The 20,628-nt window shown below is 37.9% G+C and overlaps 1 protein-coding gene across 2 annotated transcripts in view; it reads left to right on the top strand.

Moving 5' to 3' along the window:
* The window catches only part of LOC106960712 (leucine-rich repeat and fibronectin type III domain-containing protein 1-like protein), a 109,259-nt gene that overhangs the window by 19,072 nt on the left and 69,559 nt on the right, over positions 1 to 20,628 (top strand). For both annotated transcript variants that reach the window (XM_015053955.1, XM_015053956.1), the window contains exons 2-7: positions 11,138 to 11,354; positions 14,743 to 14,894; positions 14,997 to 15,250; positions 15,367 to 15,610; positions 15,728 to 15,885; positions 16,968 to 17,348. In XM_015053955.1, the coding sequence (XP_014909441.1) occupies positions 11,162 to 11,354; positions 14,743 to 14,894; positions 14,997 to 15,250; positions 15,367 to 15,610; positions 15,728 to 15,885; positions 16,968 to 17,348 (1,382 nt within the window). In that variant the 5' untranslated portion in view covers positions 11,138 to 11,161. The remainder of the gene's footprint in view (positions 1 to 11,137; positions 11,355 to 14,742; positions 14,895 to 14,996; positions 15,251 to 15,366; positions 15,611 to 15,727; positions 15,886 to 16,967; positions 17,349 to 20,628) is intronic.

Here is a 20,628-nt window from a genome sequence, read left to right as displayed (position 1 = left end):
TTTAACGAGATACGTAACTCGTTTTAACGAGATACGTAACTCGTTTTAACGAGATACGTAACTCGTTAAAACGAGATAGTATGTCGTTTTAACTCGTTAAAACGAGATACGTATCTCGTTATAACGATCGATTTTTTTCCCTGCGTGATAGCAATGCGCCTCCGTATAATTTAACAAATATCTAAAAAAAAAAAAAAATATATATATATATATATTTATATATATATATATATATATATATATATATATATATATATTTAAATTAAAGTATAACATACTGCAGCAATAATGAGGTTTGATTTTATGTTAATGTTGTAATTCAAGAATGCTTTCATTGTTGAATTACCCATGAGTATATTTAGCTAAGCCATTCTAAATGTTTGGCGATAGATGAATTAGATCATTTCACATTTGTGATTTATTTTGCTTCAGAGTCATGACAGACATATTTTTTTTTCCCCCATCCTTACCCCAAATGGAAAAAAAAAAAAAAAAAAACCTGGAAGAAAAATAACAAATAACTGAACATCTGCTTTCTTGCGGTTTGTGGCTCCAGTTAGAAACTTAAGTATCCTGCAATTCCTGGAAGCAGCCTATGTTGCTCTACACCGGAAAACATAACAGGAACTGATCAAGCGTTGCAGTAATTGTGTGTCAGGGGAGCTGCTGAGGTTTCAGGGGTTTTGCGCCTATGGAAAGCCGAGGTTAAAATTAAAGCAAAGCAGAATTAGAGTGTGAAAATGAAATGTTTATAAAGTTTTGAGCAGCAATTTGGGTTTCTACATTGTTTTAATGTGTTACCAGTATAGGTCATGAAAACATGAGGGTTGGTGTCCTGCAACTTTTAGATGCATCTCTGCTTCATCACACCTGAATCGCATAATTAGGTAATTAGCAGGATTCCGAAGAACTTGACTGCATGCTGATTAGTTAATTCAGCATGCAGCATGAGTTATTAGATCCACGTGTGTTGGACAAGGAGCACATTTAAAAGATTCAGTGCACTGGCCTTCGCGAGCTGGAGTCTTGTGGTTTTCTTTGATAGTCCGGTAATAATTTGTCCTCACTCATTGTTGGGATATGCCTCAGCCTACGTTGTGCCCCCAATCAGGAGTTTTCTATTTTTGTGCCACACAGAAAACGGTTACTTTTATTGGAGCAATAAAATATGACGGTATGGCCCCCCGACGGGTGGAGTCCCTGTTGCATAACCTATCCACAGGTCGTGAGAAGAATTCAGTCAGACGTATTGCAGAATTTGAAAGACACCAACCCTTTAAAACCATAGTTGTTCACCTATAAGCTAGAGTCAGTAGCACCTTTTGTCTTAAATATGTACCGATATGGAATGGTTCTACTCAGCATGGCTTGACTCTGCTTTTATTTTTCATTTATGACACTTCACTCAATATGGGTGGAATCAGCTATTTATCACTGCAGCATGCTCAAAGCTGCTTTATCAGCAAACATGCAACTTACCTGTGTGCCTGTGTTTACTTGACTACACTGCAAAGATTCACAGAGCAAATGTATTTCTTTCCCTTGAACTTTTCCATAGTTGACTTGCTAGATTTTTAAATTTCAATGTATACCACAGGATTTTTTTTTTTGTTTTTTTTTGTGATAAACTAATTCAGTGTTGCACATTGAAGAATAATTATACGCTGTTTAAAAATTAAATTGTTTACCTTTTTTTTTAATCAAATCTTTATGGAAGCTTATTTTGCTGTACTTGTATTCAGTAAAATTGCCTACTGGTTATTAGTGTCAACCTGTGTTTACCACAAGGCAAATGGGGAGGACCAGCAAATATGAAAGAAGCAGCTTTGGTTAAATGAAGCCAAAATGAAATAAATAAAATGGCCCATATGCAGCACATTAAATGCAGCAGAAAAGTAAGACTATCACCTCCCTTTATCCTCACATTGAAATATGGAAGTGGATGCGCATGAAGTGGCTCTAAGCTTTTCTTAGAGCTGGGATATGTAATTTTTATTTTAAAAAAAATGTTTGTTTTTTTTGTTTTTTTTAACCTATTTGTTTGTGACCATATAGCATGAGACTGACAATCTATGAAAAAAATTCAGCTCCTCTGCTTTCTCCTAGTTCTCCCAGTGCCAACTACAAAAACATAGAACTCAGTCAGAAACAACCAATCAGAGCCAGGAGGAGGGTCTTGGGGCTGTCAGTCAACCTTTCTACACTACAGCTTCTCCAAGTCAGCAGGCCATGTCATGGATGCTCAGGGTCACTAGCTTTGCCACCAATGTCGGCAGATAAACATTTTTCCTGTAACAATAAGTTGTTTCTCCATGTACATGAGGATGATTGACAGTGCTAAGATCCTCCTCCTGGCTCTTATTGTTTATTTTTGACTGGAAGTGGTGTATTATTTCTCCAGTCTGAAATAGTAGCACTGGGAGGTGGTGGAACAGCTCAGTCTTTTCACAGATTATCTGGATCACATTATACTGTCAGGGCATATAGTGACAGTTTTAATAAATATGTAAAAACGAAAAAAAAAAAAAAAAAAAAACATTTTATGAAAGGTACATGCCCCATCTTTAAGCAGAGACAGAGAAAGTTGGTCAGAGTAGATGGGAAGATGGATATATTGGATGTGCATGCAGCGATATCCTAGAAGAAATTCTATTGCAGTAGAGCCTGAAAAACAGTCTAAACTTGGCCGGAGGCCATTTTCCAGTGAGGCAATGGAATTGTTTAGATGAAAGCACATAATTACGTGTCAAACTGACAGACCTTAATCCAATTGAGACTTAAAAACGATGTTGTTTCTCCCTTGAAATCTAACTGAGCTCGAGCTATTTTGCATAGACATACCCCAAAACATTTGCTGTTTGCCATGGAGAGGTATTCCACACATTTACTATTGTTATTGGTTATAAAATATATTTTAAAAACTAGTTTAAGTTGGCCTATTCCCAAATTACCAATAAACTGCACTGATGTTTGTCATTGTAAAGTGACAAAATACAAAAACACGGTCAACAGATATGAACAATTTCACAAGGCATTGTAATAGACAGTGTCATTCACAGATTTTTTTTAAAAAAGCATAGCACAAAGTAATTATTGTTTTAAATGAGATTAAAGCATTTAATCTCATTTAAATGTCAAAATGATTGAGGACAGTCTGCTGGTCTGCTGAGGAAAAAAAAAAACAGATCAATCTGTGAATCCATACACATGGTTAATAAACATACGCTTGAATTTATTAGTCATGCTCATAATAAACAATCCATCCCACAACTGGGATTTATGTGCAGCTGACTTCAAATAAACAACCTCATAAAACAAGGCAATGTGCTTGAGTGCGTGCTGCTGCAGTGACGCTGATATTTTTTCCCCCAGGGGGGGGTTTTTTTTTTTTTTTTTTTTTTTTTTTTTTGACCAGTTGGCTGTTTGCAGCATTTACACATCACTGTGTGGTGCCTTGAAGTTTGGCTGTAGCTTCTTGTGCTTGTTATGATATAAAACCCTAATATAGCACACGCTACTTCAGCACACAGTAAACATTTAGTTAGCATGAAAGCACAAGGTTCATAAATGACTGGCCAAAGCCAAATCAATGCTTAAAACTATGCTGCACAGATGTAAGCCGAAAAATTTAGATGAGCAAAATGTATGAACTGAATCCACCATGAAACTTGTCAATGGCTGCACTTTTCTGTCTTTTCTCCTCCACAGTCAACCCTGGAATCTTATGCACTTCTACAAAACCTTTGATGTTCATTGTTTGGGTGCTTCTGAAAAAAGTGGGTTAGAAGCTACATTTGGGATCTCGGTTCATTATTTTCGCTCTGCTCAAACTATAGCGTGCCGAGGGAGTCTGGAATGTGCAGTCACCATTGCAACCGCTTAAAAGTAGTTTGGAAAAAATGTCAAGCTGTATCCTGCATCAAATACCTTGGAATAACGACCATTTACATGCATTAAATTGCCATTAAAGCCACTTTCGTGGCCCATTTTTACAGGTTGAGAAAAGCAACTCGGGTCTGTATGTCTTGTGTCGTCAGTTCTCAGAAGCTAAAGATCCTACAACAAACAAAGTCTGCTGAACGATCAACACCAGCTTTCATGTCAAACCAACATGTCAATAGTTGAATAGTCTGGTGTGGGAGAGCAAGAATATGTGCTTTTTATTTATTTATTTTTTATATAGAAAGTGTGTTACACTGCAGAGTAATGGTTGTCAAGCAAAGTGAAGTCTGCACTAAAAATAATCCTCTAATATTAAAAAGACTTAAGTATGGTGGCTTCTTATGTATTATTATTATTACCAATAATAATAATAGTAATAATAATAATAATAATAATAATAATAATAATACATGTTTTCATGCTTTGAAAAGCATGAAAACAATAAAAATCACATCCTGTAACAGATATTCTTTATAAATGCAGTTTTATTTGGAGAAGAGAAAAAAAAACAGGAAGTATAAACCCGGACAAGAAGATGCATGGATGATAAAAATAAAAATACAGTAACAAGAGTTGCTGCAGAGTAACAGAAACTGCAAAGAACGCTGTGGGGGTGATGAGATAAGAATCTGAATAAGTGAAGTGCTTAAACCTTTTTTTGTTTTTTTGTTTTTGCACAAAGTTGAAGTGCTCTTACATTGTATTGTTTGTGTAGGTTACGTTCACGAGTCTAAAATAGATATAATGCAGCCGGAAACATATGAAAATGAGAAAAATATGGATATGTGGATGCCTGGATGCCGAACACGATGTCGCTGGAGGGATTTGAGATGGGGTGGGGGGGGAGTAGGTTTAGTGGAGGGAGTAATCACAAATAATGGGAAGTTATATTTAATCTAACACATATCCAGAAAACACGGAGCAGGTGAAAATGGAAGGGCTGTCAAATAGCCCATGCGTCTTGTTTATGCAAGTTATTTATTCAGAATCCCAGTTGCACTGTGAGATAGTGGAAAGCCTGTACTATCAAATTACAGAATAAAATGCATTTTTCACTAGGATTATGAAGCTGCACGCACTTTACTTTGTTTCCTAGATGATGCACTGGGAAATCAGACATGAACAGAAGTTGTCGCAGCACTGCCTATTTTTAATCTTGCGAGGCTGTGGAGCATTGTTGTTGCTTAATGAGAATGTTCTGTTGAGGATTTTATGAGTACCAAGAGAGGGGCAGGTTGTAATGGAACTACACAGGACCCACTGCTGGATTAAAGTTCAATGCTATTGATTCACTTGTAAGCCTTACTGGTGAGGCTAATGTACTGTTGTCCACCAAAGCACACATAGCACACAACAGGTTTTGTTCCATTTTCAATGATCAAAAATGCAACTATGCCTCCGTGGCTGCCTGCTTAGGCAAAGATGGAGCTTGCGTTTTGGCGTTTTGACATTTTGACGTTGACTTGTTGAGTCAGATTGATTTGCAAAGCGAGGCACTTGCATATGGTTCAGACTGCAAGGGGACGGTGACCCCATTTTTGTTTAAAAACACGCACAACCTGGACAGATTGATCAATTCTAAAATCGCTGTGACATTGCTTTTTATCTTGCAAAGTATGTGACATATCTAAAAACATATGTACAGTAGGTATGAAGACATGAAGCTTACTTTATGAATTATCATTGAATGATGTCGCTTTGATGCTATACTTGGGTTACTACATTTTGACTAGTGTCTTTTTTTCTATTTTTTTATTCATATTTTTTGATATTTAATAATGAGCTGGCCACTTTAGGCATGATGTTCAATACTTTATACACAGCCCTTGATAAGTGGTTAAAATAAATACACCTGCATTGGATCAGGAAAGAGTTTTAACTGATAAGCAAATGTATTAAAATGAGAGAAATACGTGAATGTTGAGAATGATGTTATTGGAGGGAAGTGAGATGGGGTAGGCTTAGTGGAAGGAGAAACTTTTAAGCGTTTAGCATCCTGAAGTGTGAATGGGTTTTGATCAATAAAAGAGAAGTTTCGGGTGTGTAGACTGTGCCTGTAAGTTCAAACATTCATGCCTTGGAAGTTTTCAGCATGCCCCCAAAAAATCTGGCTTACCTGAAGATTACATAGTTTATGCTACACTACCAGATGTGTAGAAACGAGACAGTATACCACTTGAGCAAAAGTCAACTGTCAAGCTGCAACATAATACATATATTATGTGTATACATAATAGTGTGAAAGGGGTATTTGAGCAATGCCAGGTTCAGTAGCAAGGAAGTTTAGATTGAAAATTCGTAGTGACAGTTCTTAATCATATCCTCCTGACTACCAGGAAAAAATATATTGTCCAATCACCATTTTTTTTTTAAATCCCACATTCTTTGAAAGGTAATAAAAGGTTTTATGCACTTACTTTGTCTCTTCCCATAAAATGTGTTATTACTGATGAACACAATTTTTATGTATTAGAAAAAGATACGAACGAAAGTCCCCCCCCTTCATATGTGGTATCATTGAAAAGCCCTAAATGTCCTCTCCAGATACCAAAAGGAATTAATTCAGTAGAATGCAGGGGGTGGGAGATATTCAAGTTTAGAAATGTCCTCTACAGAAGACAAAAATGAACTACTGGTAGTCAGGATTATATACACTGCTCAAAAAAATAAAGGGAACACTCAAATAACACATCCTAGATCTGAATGAATGAAATATTCTCATTGAATACTTTGTTCTGTACAAAGTTGAATGTGCTGATAACAAAATCACACAAAAATCATCAATAGAAATCAAATTTATTAACCAATGGAGGCCTGGATTTGGAGCCACACACAAAATTAAAGTGAAATGTTCCCTTTATTTTTTTGAGCAGTGTATATATATATATATATATATATATATATATATATATATATATATATATATATTATACAATTGTGTAGGTTTATAATGTAGCACAATGTCACAATGTAACATCCCGAAATGTAAGTGTCCTGAGATTCAAGTAACAAATTTAATGACTTCAGACTTGACTTCAATTTTTACACTAATCACTTATGACTTTGCTTCGACTTAAACCCTTTGACCTGACTAGACATCTTTTATCAAGCAGAAAGTGCGAAATGCAAAGAAAACCGTTCGGCACGGAATCATGGAACCACGCCAGGCGTGGAATCCAGCCTGCTGTTCGCCCCCCACCGCTTCCCAATTTCCCCCCTCTTGTTGCTACAACAAGCATGCTCCATCCGCCGTGCTGTTTACCTGCTTTTCTTCTGAGTCCTTTGATGACAGCAAAGAGTCTGATGGTGGTAGAGAGGCTCTTTCATCTAGCAGGGCAGTGTATGCAAAGTTGGGGGAAAAAAAGTGCTGCACAAACAATGGGTAGGCTACTATACAGCTTAGCTCAGTACCATAATATTCAGGCACTTACAGTAAGATTCTATACACAGACAGAAGCACGAGTCTCAGGCTTTTTTCTGTCTCCGTTTCTGCTGAGAAACGGAGACAGAAACAGAGATGAGAGCGCTGTCAGCACCTATATGGACCTTAGTACGAGATGCCAGAGCTGACATAAAGGTGTGGACATTATGTTGGCTGATGGGTGCAGTGGAAATGCTCTACCATTGAAAGCAAGCATGATCTGTTCTCAAAGTCACAATGGAAGTGTTTTTTCTATTTATTTTACTTGTCCTGAACCTTAACCTGAACTCGTTGCTTATCACCTAAATGCTTGATGATGCAGTGCTCCACCTAAATTCTTCTACCATTTCACTGTCACTTTTTCCATTCCTCATATTTTGCACATATTTGTCTGTATCAGTTATGAAGGGCTTCTATCAGATTAGATTTTTTTTTTTTTTTTTTTTTTGCCAGGCTGCAGTCTTCCTGTCATTTTTCTAACTATGATATTTAACTGTTTTGGTAATTTAACACAAAAAGGGGTGCATTATAGTATTTCCTAGTCATTATTTTTCTCTACAAAAGAAAGCGCTCGAATATGTTAAACCTATCAGCTGAGTTCCAGGTACATACTCTGGCTTACTGAGATTCTATAAAATTAGAAATAGTCGTTCTCTAGGTGATGCAGTGATGAATCACTTGACATTTAACAGGTATTGTAGAAGCATCTACTAACTTCGGTGCTTTGTAGAGCCTTACTCAGAACCACTGGTATTATTATAATGGCTTTAATGTAATGCTATTAACTAAGACAGAAGGAAATTACCACCAACCTGTAAACTGCAGCTAAACTGAAATGCATTTGCTATTTATGAAACATTCCAACTAAAGTATCAGGTTCTGAAATAAAACGTTTCACCATTAATAGCACATTGCTTATCTGCCTGCCTAATGCACTGCAAGTTTTGTTGATTTTTTTTTTCTATGAAACTCCAGTTTTTACTTCCAAAGTTCGCTTTCCAAAGTTTGTACAAATAAAAAGCCAGTCAACATTTTTATGCCGCTCCAACCGCGACAGTCCATTGATTTTCTTGAAGGCCAACCCAATAAAACCTCTGATTACTCCTTGGCTTGCCTCACCACTCTTCTCTGACCGACACTGTGTCTTCTGTCATTTGAGTTGTGAAACAAAAAAAGCCTAAAAACATCTGAGTTGACACACACACAAAAAAATAAATAAATACTCCAATCCTGTTGGTGGACGTTTGCCACACAAAGTTCCAGCACGTTCACGTCTGGAGACGGATGGGGAATCAGTGATTCAGAGGGATTCATCATTGGGAGCGAGACGTAACCCAGGGACAGATTGGGAAAGAGGTCAAGTTACCTACTGTCAGCCCAACGAGAGGCAGCTGAATGTTGGGAGGAGGGCAGGGGTGTGTGTGTGTGTGTGTGTGTGTGTGTGTGTGTGTGTGTGTGTGTGTGTGTGTGTGTGTGTGTGTACATGCATGAGGGGAGTAGCCTACATGTAAGCTGGCACGCTAACACATTCTCACTCCCGGCTTGTCATATATGGATGCTTGGTCAGGTTCCCTCTGAGTCACATGTTGACGCATTGGTTAGACCTTTCTCGTCATTAATTGACGTGCAGGGTGCTCTCGTTGAACGTCGTAGAGCTCCGTAAACGTCAAAAACTGACGACATAGGAATAAAGAGAGTGACGAGTAGGGAGTCGTGTATATATAGACACAGTTAGAGAAACACTCTGATGACAGTGGTCCTGGGAAATTAATAGTAAAAAAAAATGTTTTGGAATGCATGTAAGATTAAATAATTATAGTGAATTAAACCAGAAAACATGAAAAAGTAATTGATAAAAAATTTAAAATGGGGGGAAAAAAGATTAGAAACACATCTTTACTAAATGGTATCTGAGGAAATTGTTAGGCAATGCTCAAAATAAGAAATTTTTGTCGGAGGCATTTTATTCAGTCAGACTGAAAACATGCATACTGATATCAGCCTATAAAGCTATGTGTGCTTTTGGTACAGAACTACAGTTTTGTATCCAAACTGAGTCTGTTAGAGACAGAAAGACAGAGAGAATTGCCTTTGTTTTCTATACTAATGCTATGAGTAGACTGGGTGTCCAACTTAGTGTTTTTTCAGCTTGCCATAAGGGTCCAGTTTGCAGCAGGTGTTGCATTTTACAGTTATTGTCATGCAATATTAGTATGTAACACTGCTTTGCTGAATAGATAATTTATTTAAATTACCTTTGGGGTCAATAACGTATTTTGGAATTTTAATTTAATTGAATTCTGTTGCTGAGGTTGTAAAATATTGTCCAAAGTTTTGTACAGTTCGTATAGCACTCTTCAGTCTATCCGTTTGAAAATGGAAAGAGTTTGTCCAAGACATGATCATCCGCCTCGACTGAAAGGCTGAGCAAGGCATCGTTAATCTATGGGAGAGAGGCAAGACTGTGGAGTTGTTGCAAGTAAGCCACAAGTCCCATCTGAGGTTTCTCTTGACATGTAATGGACACGGCAAGCATGTAAACGAAGGTGCTCTGGTAAAATGACACCAGAATCTAACTTCTTGACACACATGCGGTGTCTCAGCGCAACAGAAAACATACGGCCTGAACACACTGCTGCTTTCAAGTGTTACGACGTGGCTCGTTGAGCCGGAACAAATGACAACTTTACTGAAAGTACAATAATTAAAATAAACTGAATAAACAGGAAGGCAACCCCAAGGCAGCTGGCGTAGCTGCAGCCGAAAGCAGGTGGAATTAGCAAGGCCTATGCCAACAAAACGCCAGATTGGGCCACGCAAGAGCTGCCATGGCGCGCTGGAGCACAGCTGCTTTTGCACTCGGGAGACGCTGGGCCCTAGAGACTCCTAGGACGAATGGACAAACATTCCACTTTCTCAATAGAGACAGACCTCAAGAGACTGAAACGGTAACTGTAGGCGTTTCCGCAAAGCATCGAGTAAGGGGTTCGAAATATAAACGCATGTCACAATTTTCAAAATGTCATCTATTTAACATAAAATTAAAACAATTAGTTCCCCTCCATCCCAATCATGCACTAGTTTGTGTTAGTCTTTTACAAAAAAAAAAAGCATTGATATATATTGAAGTTCTTATTTCAGGAAAAAACTAAAGAAAATGCAATGCACTTGTACGCAGAAACATCTACATCTCATTATGTGCTTCTATATCAATGCAACATGTGAAGTTATTCTGAAGAAAATGCTGCTGCTAAGAAACATGGCCTTACAACTTTATGTTTGCGCCAAATGTTTAATAATCTTTTCAGAAGAATCTGTTCTGCCGTTATTGATCTCTTATTGTGTGATGTGGGGAAAATAACACATTTTCATGCCTGCCATGATGTACAATAGCAGATGTGGCTTGGCAAATATAATGCAGTGAAACAATGTGTTGCACAACCAGAGGAAAGAATGCATTCTATTATTATTGACTCTCTTTTTCTTAATAAGCTTTACTTACATTTGAAGATTAAAAGCAGAATCTGCCCCCCCCCAAACAATAGAGGACCTGCAGTAAATGGTAGCTTAACAGCATGATGTTCATAAGCTGGCAGATTTACCAAACTACAAACTACTGGAGATAACCTGTATGCTTGTTTACCTGAACAAAGAATCTCGGAGTGCAGTGATTCACCCTGGTTTGTTACTTCCTGGGGGCCTTTGCTGTAGCAGTACCATTCTCATTCTCCACTTTAATTCACTCCTCTGTTTTTTTGTGTGTGTGTCTTGCAGTTGCCCTGTTTCCTGGGGAGGATAATGGAACGGCTGTGGTTCTCTTTTCTGTTGCTGGCAGCAGCATGCAGAGGACAGTCGTGTCCAAAACGCTGCATGTGCCAGAGCCTCTCTCCATCACTCGCCATCCTCTGCTCCAAAACAGGCCTGCTCTTTGTTCCCACTGCCATCGATCGACGCACAGTGGAGCTACGTCTTCAAGAAAACTTCATCACAGGTATCACACCTACTGTCGGGTTGGATCCGTCTGTCGTTTATACAGATAAACTGCTAAAATTCAAATGACATATTTGCATATCCCCTTATTTCCACTGCGGGCATTTTGTTTATTTTAAACTATAATAAATTCAGTGTTATACTAATAATTGGATGCATATCGACTCCATCTCAAATTGTTTCAGCAGCTCGCTGAAACAATTTGTTCACCGTTGTTAATACAAATGCAAGGTACTCTTTATTCTGTTTCTTGAAAATGAATTTTTTTGCTGTGTTTGTAATCGTCCTTTTAAATTTAACTACCTTTTTTATATTATTTTTGTTTGGCCGAGCTAATCTCATTTGTTTCTTTTAGATCTGACATCAAAAACCTTTTTGTGTTATTTTGAAACATGATCGGTTTATTTCTAATCTGTAGTCACATTGGCTCTCTAAACCCATAGTCCACTAAAATAAAAGAGACATAAATTTAAATGAACTTCTTCCTAGTTTTATTCTGCAGAAAAATGTTCAGCAGATACTGTTTTCATTTAAAACCTAAAACGTTGAATCTGGATATATCGGAATATCACCTAAAAGTTCATTTAAATTAGTATTTAAATAAAGAATGTAACTCGTATAGCTCCATTACATACAGAAGAAAATATGTTAAGCATTTATTTGTGCTAATTTTGATGACTATGGCTAATGCGAAATGAAAATCAGAAATTTAGTTTCTGTGAAAACAATTCTTAACACTGAAATACTCTAATAAAAAGTATGTCCATTTGTACAAAACATGGACTCAGTGCTTGGTCAGGGCTCCTTTTTGCATGAGTTATTGAATCAGTGAAGCATTGCATGGATGCATTAAGGAAGCAGAGGTTCCTTTCGTTCAGCTGGTGTCCTTCATCTTCCTTTTGAAAAACACCACATGAATTTTCTGTTGGATTTGGGTAAAGCCGGTTTGCTGCCAATCAAACGGAGAAATACTGTTGTCAGCAAACCGTGTATTGGTCCTTTTGATAGTGTGAGGAAAGATGCCATGTTCTGCTGGGAAATGAAATCAAAATCTCTATCAAAACAGTGCTTCATAGAGTTTCCCACGAAATGAGCGATTTCTCTTTGTACTTCGTGAAATGCAGTGGAACAACAGCAGCTTTCCAAAAACGTTCTGACTGGAACTACAGACTGCTCCTCGAGAAACTTAAATTTTGCACATTTCCCCTCTACAGACCTTCTACTTTTTTCCACTCCAGACTTTTTATGTCAAGATAAAAAAGCAAAATTTGGTTTGCAATAAAAGAAGAACTTATGACCACCGAGCAACAGTTCAGAGCTTTTTCTTCTGGGGAAGATGCTTCTGAAGTTGTTTTTGGTTCAGGAGTGGCTTGACACAAGTGATGCAGAAGAAGTACCCTCTTTTCCAGTCCAGCAGCAATCCATGCCTGGTGAATTTCTTCCAAACTGTTAAATGTCCTTTCCTTTATAAAAGCTGTAGTTATTAGAGTTAAAACCAGGCCTAAAAAATCCAGCCAACCCCCAATCCAACCTGACTAATTAGCTGTAATTAGAGGCCCGAGCTCGTAGTGAACCTGACATATCTTAAACTGACACGGGTTTAAAGTATTTCCAGACCGCACTCTGCTTGCAAATCTTCTGGGACGTATGATTGTTAGGTGCCCAGCAGAATGAAACATTTGCACCTTATTTCCTTTCTTTTCTCAACAGGGTAAAGTACTTCCTTCTCTATTTAAACTACAACAAATGGATTAAAACAACTTTATATCATGCATTCGTGTTTAGTTTTCTCTGTGCTTTTTAAAAATGCACCTCGGAAGCCTGACCCCAACCCAGACACCAACCATATAATTGTGGCTCCGCCCCAGGGCAAACTCCAGGTCGGGTTTGAGCTATAGATCTAAACTCTATGGTTATCCATGTTTCTTGTACAATTTTATCTACAGTGTATATTTTGTCTTCTTAACTTTCTGAACAATTGGGTTGATTACAAGACTCTGTAAATAGCCAGTATCTAGAGCAATGATGCTGTGTGGATTGCATTTACCGAGAATCAGTTCCTGTCCAGTTGCAGTTGCACCCAGTGTCATCCTTCGCTCTTTCTTCTCTGTCTATTCTTTAGCTTTTCCTTGTTCATTACTGGTTCCTCTCCTTACTTTACACATATTTTATATACTTTTCTCCTTCTTCAAGCCCTGTACATTTTTCTGTTATCTTAATGAAGATCTATAAGATGGTCATTCCATGTTAACTTTTTTTGTTTTTCTTTTTTCGGTTCAACAAATCTCAATCAGTAGAAAAATGGTGTGCCTCATACCAAAACATAGACGATTAAATATACTAACTGAAGATAAAACAAAAGGAAATTAAAAGCTAACATAAAGAAATCAGATAATGTACAAAGACAGTTAAACCCCGATCTAAACAAATGAGTCTTCAGCTTTGTCGAAGGAAGTGTTTGCGCACATCCCCGCTTCAATGTGCCTGAATAAAACGATGATTTAAAATATGTTAAAACATCACAGCAAATATATGTTATATAATACAAAATTGGGATTTGAAAAAAAAAAAAGTAAGTCTTAAACATTATTCTTTATTATTCTCTTGGGAATGCTTTCTTGTAATAGCTTCAAGGACAGCTCTACTTCGTGAAGGACAATTCAAAGCTCCACTTTGGATGTTGGCTTGCTATTAGTTCTGTCAAGATGTCCCTGCACTGCTTTGATTATTTCAAGGTCTGGTCTCTAGGGATGCAAATACATCACTTTACAATGTTCCCTTCAAGTACGCGTTTACTGCTGTGGGAGGGTGTTTGATGTGCAGAAAGTAAAGCCTGGGCAAATAAAAAAAAAAAAAAAAAAAAAAAAAACTTCCAGGCTACACATTATACACTGAATTAAAACGTATTAGACAAACCCCATCACGCCAGGAGCGTCATGACAGAGCATATATTATGTTTTTCAGATGCTTACTGGTGTTCCTTTTACCTTTCCTGCTCTGTACGGGACGACTTGAAGATAATAATAATATTAGCTCAGAAGTTTCTAGCTTGGTTGTGAGGTCATTAAGTTTTTCCTTCCTGGTTGCCTTTTCATTAGAATGACAGCTGCTGTTTCATTGATGATTTACCCACATTCAGGGACAGTTTGTCTTGATTGATTGCAGTCATAGATAAGCTGAGACATGGGTTTGGGTATCAGCCGACTACAAGGTGAGGAGGAACTAAGCTTGATACACCAACTATGTGGGACCTTCTGCTCTAGCACAATTGTTGCCGTACACTTTTTTTAAATTGTAATTTCTGACTGTCTTTGTTAAAAGTCATAGTTTCTGGCATTCGTTTTTATAAAATCGTCTCTTTTTGTTGTGCTTATTCTGCTAATTTGCAGCGGTCCGAAGAAAAGACTTTGCCAACATGACCAGCTTGTTACATCTGACGCTGTCCAGAAACACCATAAGTCAGATTCTTCCTTCAGCATTCAGCGATCTGCGGCGACTGAGAGCGCTCCATCTGGACTCCAACAGGTTAACTGTGATAAAGGTACGATTCATGGTCGACCGATCATGACTCACAGCAACTGATGTTTACCTACATGACTGCATTTCGGGATCTTATTGTCTTTTCACATGTTCCGATCACCAGGACGACCATTTCAAAGGTCTCACCAACCTTCGCCATCTGATACTGTCCAATAACCAGCTCCACTCCATATCTCCTCACGCCTTTGATGACTTTGTGACTACTCTCGAAGACCTAGACCTCAGTTACAACAACCTTGACCAGGTGCCGTGGGACACGATTGGGCGTCTCACCAATGTCAATACCCTGAACATGGATCATAACCTCATAGAGAATGTTCCCCAGGGAGTTTTTACCAATCTACACAAACTGGCCAGGTAAGGACACGAAAATTACCAAACAAAATGAACTGACAAAAAAAAAAAACTGAAGAAAAGTTTATCTCTGCTATTGCATGAAAATGTTTCAATTGTCTATCCCTGTTCGTGATAAGGCTGGACATGACTTCTAACAAGCTGAAGAAGATTCCCCCAGATCCGTTGTTCCTGAGAATCCCAGTATATGCCAAGTCTAAAGGCTCCCCGCTCTCTTCTCTCGTGTTGAGTTTTGGTGGAAACCCACTTCATTGCAACTGTGAGCTTTTGTGGTTAAGGAGACTGACCAGAGAAGATGACCTCGAGACGTGTGCCTCCCCTTCAGATCTCAGCGCCAAATACTTTTGGACAATACCGGAAGAGGTCGGAGCGTTTCACCTTTCACTTTTACATTTCAAAGAAAAAAAAAAAACAAAACAAGCACAGACACACAAATAGTAAATAGATCTCTTAATCTACTTCTCTGATGTTCCTTTTTAGGAATTTATTTGTGATCCACCAGTTTTGACTCGAAAGTCGCCTCATACTGTCGCTATGGAAGGCCAGCCTGCAAGTCTAAAATGTAAAGCAAATGGAGACCCAGAGCCTGAGGTCCACTGGATCAGCCCGGAAGGCCGACTTATATCCAATGGCTCCAGGTATCACCATGATATTACAGTTCTTGCTGTGCCTGTAATTTGAAGAATCTTGCAACAATAAATGATGTTTCCATTCAATTTTCACTGTCAGTTCAGTTCATGAACACTGGTGACTCCATTTACTGGCACCCTTAGAGCAAATGCTTAACAATAAATTAATCATTTCTTTCGATTGCATAGTCTCACATTGAATGAATATTGTAGTTCTCTAAATGGGACATTTAGACCTGCTGTTCCATCCTGCTCACTACGGAGAACAGCCGACTAAACACAAGAAAGATGTAGTTATCGCAGTTCCTGTTGTTTTTAAACCTTTTGAAGTATTTGACCGAATTTAGACATGGAGATTTTTCCAAGACTCGCTGTTGTCTTGAAGACCTATGAAGATCACTATACATTTGTTTCATGTGAATTGACCTTTTTTTTTTGTCTTTTCCATTTTGAAGAGTGGATAACAGAAAATTGACCTCTTTGAAAATACATATAATGTGACAAAGAAAAAAGGCAGTTTTTTGTTTTTCTACTAAAGAAATGTACTTGTATAAAGGCAACGTTCTGCAAACTTGAAGTAAAAGTATACTGTGAATGGATTTATTTACTATAAAACTTCTGATAGGTTAGTTTTGCAGCCAAGCTAGCAGACAAGAATATGCTGGATGGTGTAATCTTCCTCTATTCAAATAATTATGTGTATGCATTCACAGCATGGCCAATATCCAGTCATTGCACAGCTCAGAAAGCAGTCATCTTCTCTGACCAACACATGAACGTATGGTTAGGAGCAAAATGTGCATCAATCCCAGAGAAATAACATGCCTTACAAAAAGTTTTAGCTGAAGCTGTGGTCCATCATTATCTAGATTGAAATGAGTTCTACACCGAGGGACTGAAAGGCCGCCTAGTGAGGAAGAAAACATTACTCCAACATGTTTGTGAACTTCCAAAGATTAAATAAATCTCTCCCTATTTATTCTGGCAATTAGCAAGCTGAAAATACTTCTGTTAATCATAACTGATGGAAAAACAGGAAACGTTTTTTAAAATGTTATTCCTTTTTTTTTTTTTTTTTTTTTTTTTTGCAGAACTTTAGTTTTCCCCAATGGAAGCCTGGAAATCAACGTCACGTCCCTGAAGGATTCAGGAAACTTCACGTGCATCGCCTCAAACGCTGCAGGCGAATCCACAGGACGGGTGGAGTTAGTCGTCACAGCAGTGCCTCATCTTGCAAACAGCACGAGCCGCAGCCGAGATCCTTCTTCTGAGCCGGCGCCCTCCGACATCCTGACCTCCTCCAAAGTCGCAATGCTTAACAACGAAACAAGAGGGGCTGACAGGAGGGTATCATTGGTGGAGCTCACAGGAAACTCTGCCCTCATTAGATGGAGCAGCCAAACTCCTACATCCGGAGTGAGGATGTTCCAGGTCCAGTACAACAGCTCCGGCGATGACACGTTGGTTTACAGGTATGTTTGTCCACAACGACTCCTCGTGTTTTTTTATTTTTTTGTGTGTTTTTTTTTTTTTGCTGCTCCCAAGATTTCTTTTGTGCCGTACGTTCAGCGTGCCTTTTCGGAAAGGTTATTTGTGAAAGACGTGCGGGTGCTTGTATCTGCATGCATGTTTCAGAATGTGCGAAACGGAGCTGAACATTTGGTGTCCTAAAGGCTTTAGCTGTTGCTCTGAGGATGAGTGCAGATGACAATTAACGCCAAGTGGAGATGAGGGTGAACAAGCCAACTGAAATGATGGCGGCATCTGGAGTAGAACAGATTCATTGTTGAGTTTAGAGAGGCAATATCTAAGCATTTCATGTGATTGGTTCCTCTGGATTTCTTCCTAACTAGAAAAAAGATAGTTTTCACTCACTGCTTTTAGAGGCTTGAGTTCTGCATGAAAGATGTCTGGTTCGCTCTCTGGTATGAAATGTTAAAATGTTCCCCATGGAAACCTTCTTTAATATTTTTTCTTTCTTCATCTGATGATGAATTAACCATAACTACTAAGTGTTTCTAGTTTCTCTTGAAAAAAAAAAAGTCCTGAAATGTTCTCATTGTGCAAACCATGATGCAATGCTGACTGAAAATCACTCTGACTACTGTGGGAAACCCTTGCTGAGGAGCTTTCAGATGTTGTCATGGCAATACGAGAGGAAGATCTCCCTGAGCACGTCACACACAAATCTGTGGAGATACTGTATATTTTGTCTGTTTGTTTGTGAGGTGCAAATCAATTGGCTCAATATATTATCATTATGTGTGAATTCTGTTGATCAGATCTGTTAATAAGTGACTGATTTGGATTAAACAACATTTGTGAGTCATACTATCTGTGGATTTATGACCATGATGTTCTGTCTTAGCAAAAATATCACAGTTTTACAGATTTTTCCATCACTGGATTTAGGGTGTTTTTCTATTTCAGAACCCCATACTTTGCATATTAAATATTTGGAGTTTATATCATTTACTGAATTCACATTAGGCTTCCTCTGTAAATAATAAAACAATAACAAAAACTCAAACAGAAATAAAAAGTCACAGTTTGGTTTAGTGTAGACCAAACTTAACTGTACTAGCTGAGTAAATAAGTATAATTACAGCCATTTTATTTATTCTTTAGACTCGAGCGTAGTTACTAGCTTAGCAGTTTTAGCCTCAGTATTTCAAAACTTTAATGAAGTGCGAAGCCTAGAAATTGAACCAATATAAACTTTTATTCACCACTTTAAAATTGCTATAATTTGCATTATTGACCTATTTTTCAGCACCTTAGAGAGAAGATGCAATACACTTTTCTGCATTTTTAAGTTAAGTTGAGCAGTTTTTGAAATTAATTTATTAAGTTTCGTTACTTTAGCTTATTATTATTATTATTATTATTATTATTATTATTATTATTATTATTATTATTATTATTATAAACTAAACATTCCTCATTAGACAATACTGGTGATAACCCTGGGATAACTTTTGCTTAGCATTTTTCTTTCTTGACCTGATGCCATCTGTCATCTGACATCATTTCTGCCTATGAGTTGTCAGGTTTATAAATGGCACATAAACTCGTCAAGATACAAAGAGCAGGAAACAAACGGATGCATTTTACACCAGTGGATTATCACCTACAGTCTCATTTATAAACAAAGTGCATGCAGGTGGGGAACTGAAGTCACACTGCATCATGATTCTTCTCAGACGTTTAATTTCACTCCATATTAAACTTTAATCATAGATCAGCTTTATTATAAGCATTCAAGACAGCAGTGTTATTTATGCTTTTGCTGGTGAGCCATAATTTTACACAAGAATCTTTTAAATAAATAATAAAAAAAAAAGATCTGCAAGCCAACTTAGGTCTCACATCAAAATCTGCACAATATTTAATCAAAGTTTTCACACCATCACATTCCTCTCACCACATGATCACGAGTGTAATGTGTACCGCAGAGTAGCACAAAACGTTTGACATGGTCAAAGGCAATCAGACTGATTACTGTAAACCACATGTGTCAAACTCAAGGCCCGCAGGCCACGTGTTGCAACCAAAGGTTTGTAATGCGCTTCCTAACCAGACGCTCCAAAGCGTCCGGTCCGTAACTCTTCAACACGCCGTCAGCTCCCGGTCAGAAAGACGCATTTAGTTCAGAGACCATGAGATGATATTCAGAAAGGATTTTTTAAATTAATTGATTTCAGTTGCCTCTGAGACTAAATCTTTGCGTAAAGTCTATAATGTCTGCCCATGTGACTTGTTTTTATTATTTAAATATTGATTTAAATATTGTAATTTTTAAACTGAGCAGTAATTTACATCCATGGAAACTCAAATGTAATATTTAAAACTTCAATACATAAAATCAGTTATTTAACAATATGAGGTGGTGTTTAATTAATTTTTCACATTGTATTTTTATACATTTATGCTAGGGGTGCCCAAGTCTAGTTTTCCAGAGCTACCATCTGCAGCTTTAGATGGATTCCTTCACTCACACACCTGGTCCATTGACTCATTATAAGCCTCTACAGAACTGAATGAGGGAAGTCAACCTTTTGTCTGGGATGTTTTAGCAGGGATGCACTCCTGATTTGTACCGTCTATGTGGCCCGTTGAGGGTGGCCAATATGCTGAAGTGGCCCTCGGTGCAATTGAGTTTGACACCCTTGCTGTAAACTTTTAAATACTGAGGTGAGACTCATGAGTATTGATGGATGCATGGGCATTTTCTGAAGAAACCATCAACATTTTCTAGCCATTGAAGTGCAAGTCAAATGTGACTCCAACACGAACCTGAAAAATGTAGTAAAAATGTAGTAAATCCGATGCCCTGGCTCACACGACTCCTTCATCTTGGTGCACAGAAGTGTAGGGAATAGTCTGCAGATGGCTGGCTTCTTTGTAAGTCAATAGAAAATGTATTCAGTCCTGATTTACAAACACAGCATTCCTCTATAACCTGCAGGGGACAGAGGCTTCCCACTTGGACGTTGGCTCTTACCCTCCTTTACAGACAATATGAGCCGAGGAGGCACGGTTTAATATCGCTCATACCCATGAGCACTCAACTGCGGAGCGTGCCATCGGCCTCATATAATGCCAATGGCGGTGTGTAACTTTTACTTGTCACCTCACTACTGTGCCTACCAATTTTTTTTTTTTTTTTTTTTTTTTTTTTTTCCCTTTAATTTTATTCGAAAAACTGGGGTTTTTTTCCCGATGAAAATGTTTTCCCTTTTTTTTTTTTTT

The sequence above is a fragment of the Poecilia latipinna genome, unplaced genomic scaffold, assembly GCF_001443285.1.
Source record: "Poecilia latipinna isolate Pla-1442-1.1 unplaced genomic scaffold, P_latipinna-1.0 Scaffold1218, whole genome shotgun sequence".
NCBI classification, from domain to species: Eukaryota; Metazoa; Chordata; class Actinopteri; order Cyprinodontiformes; family Poeciliidae; genus Poecilia; species Poecilia latipinna.
This window is presented reverse-complemented; position numbering and strand designations above follow the sequence as displayed.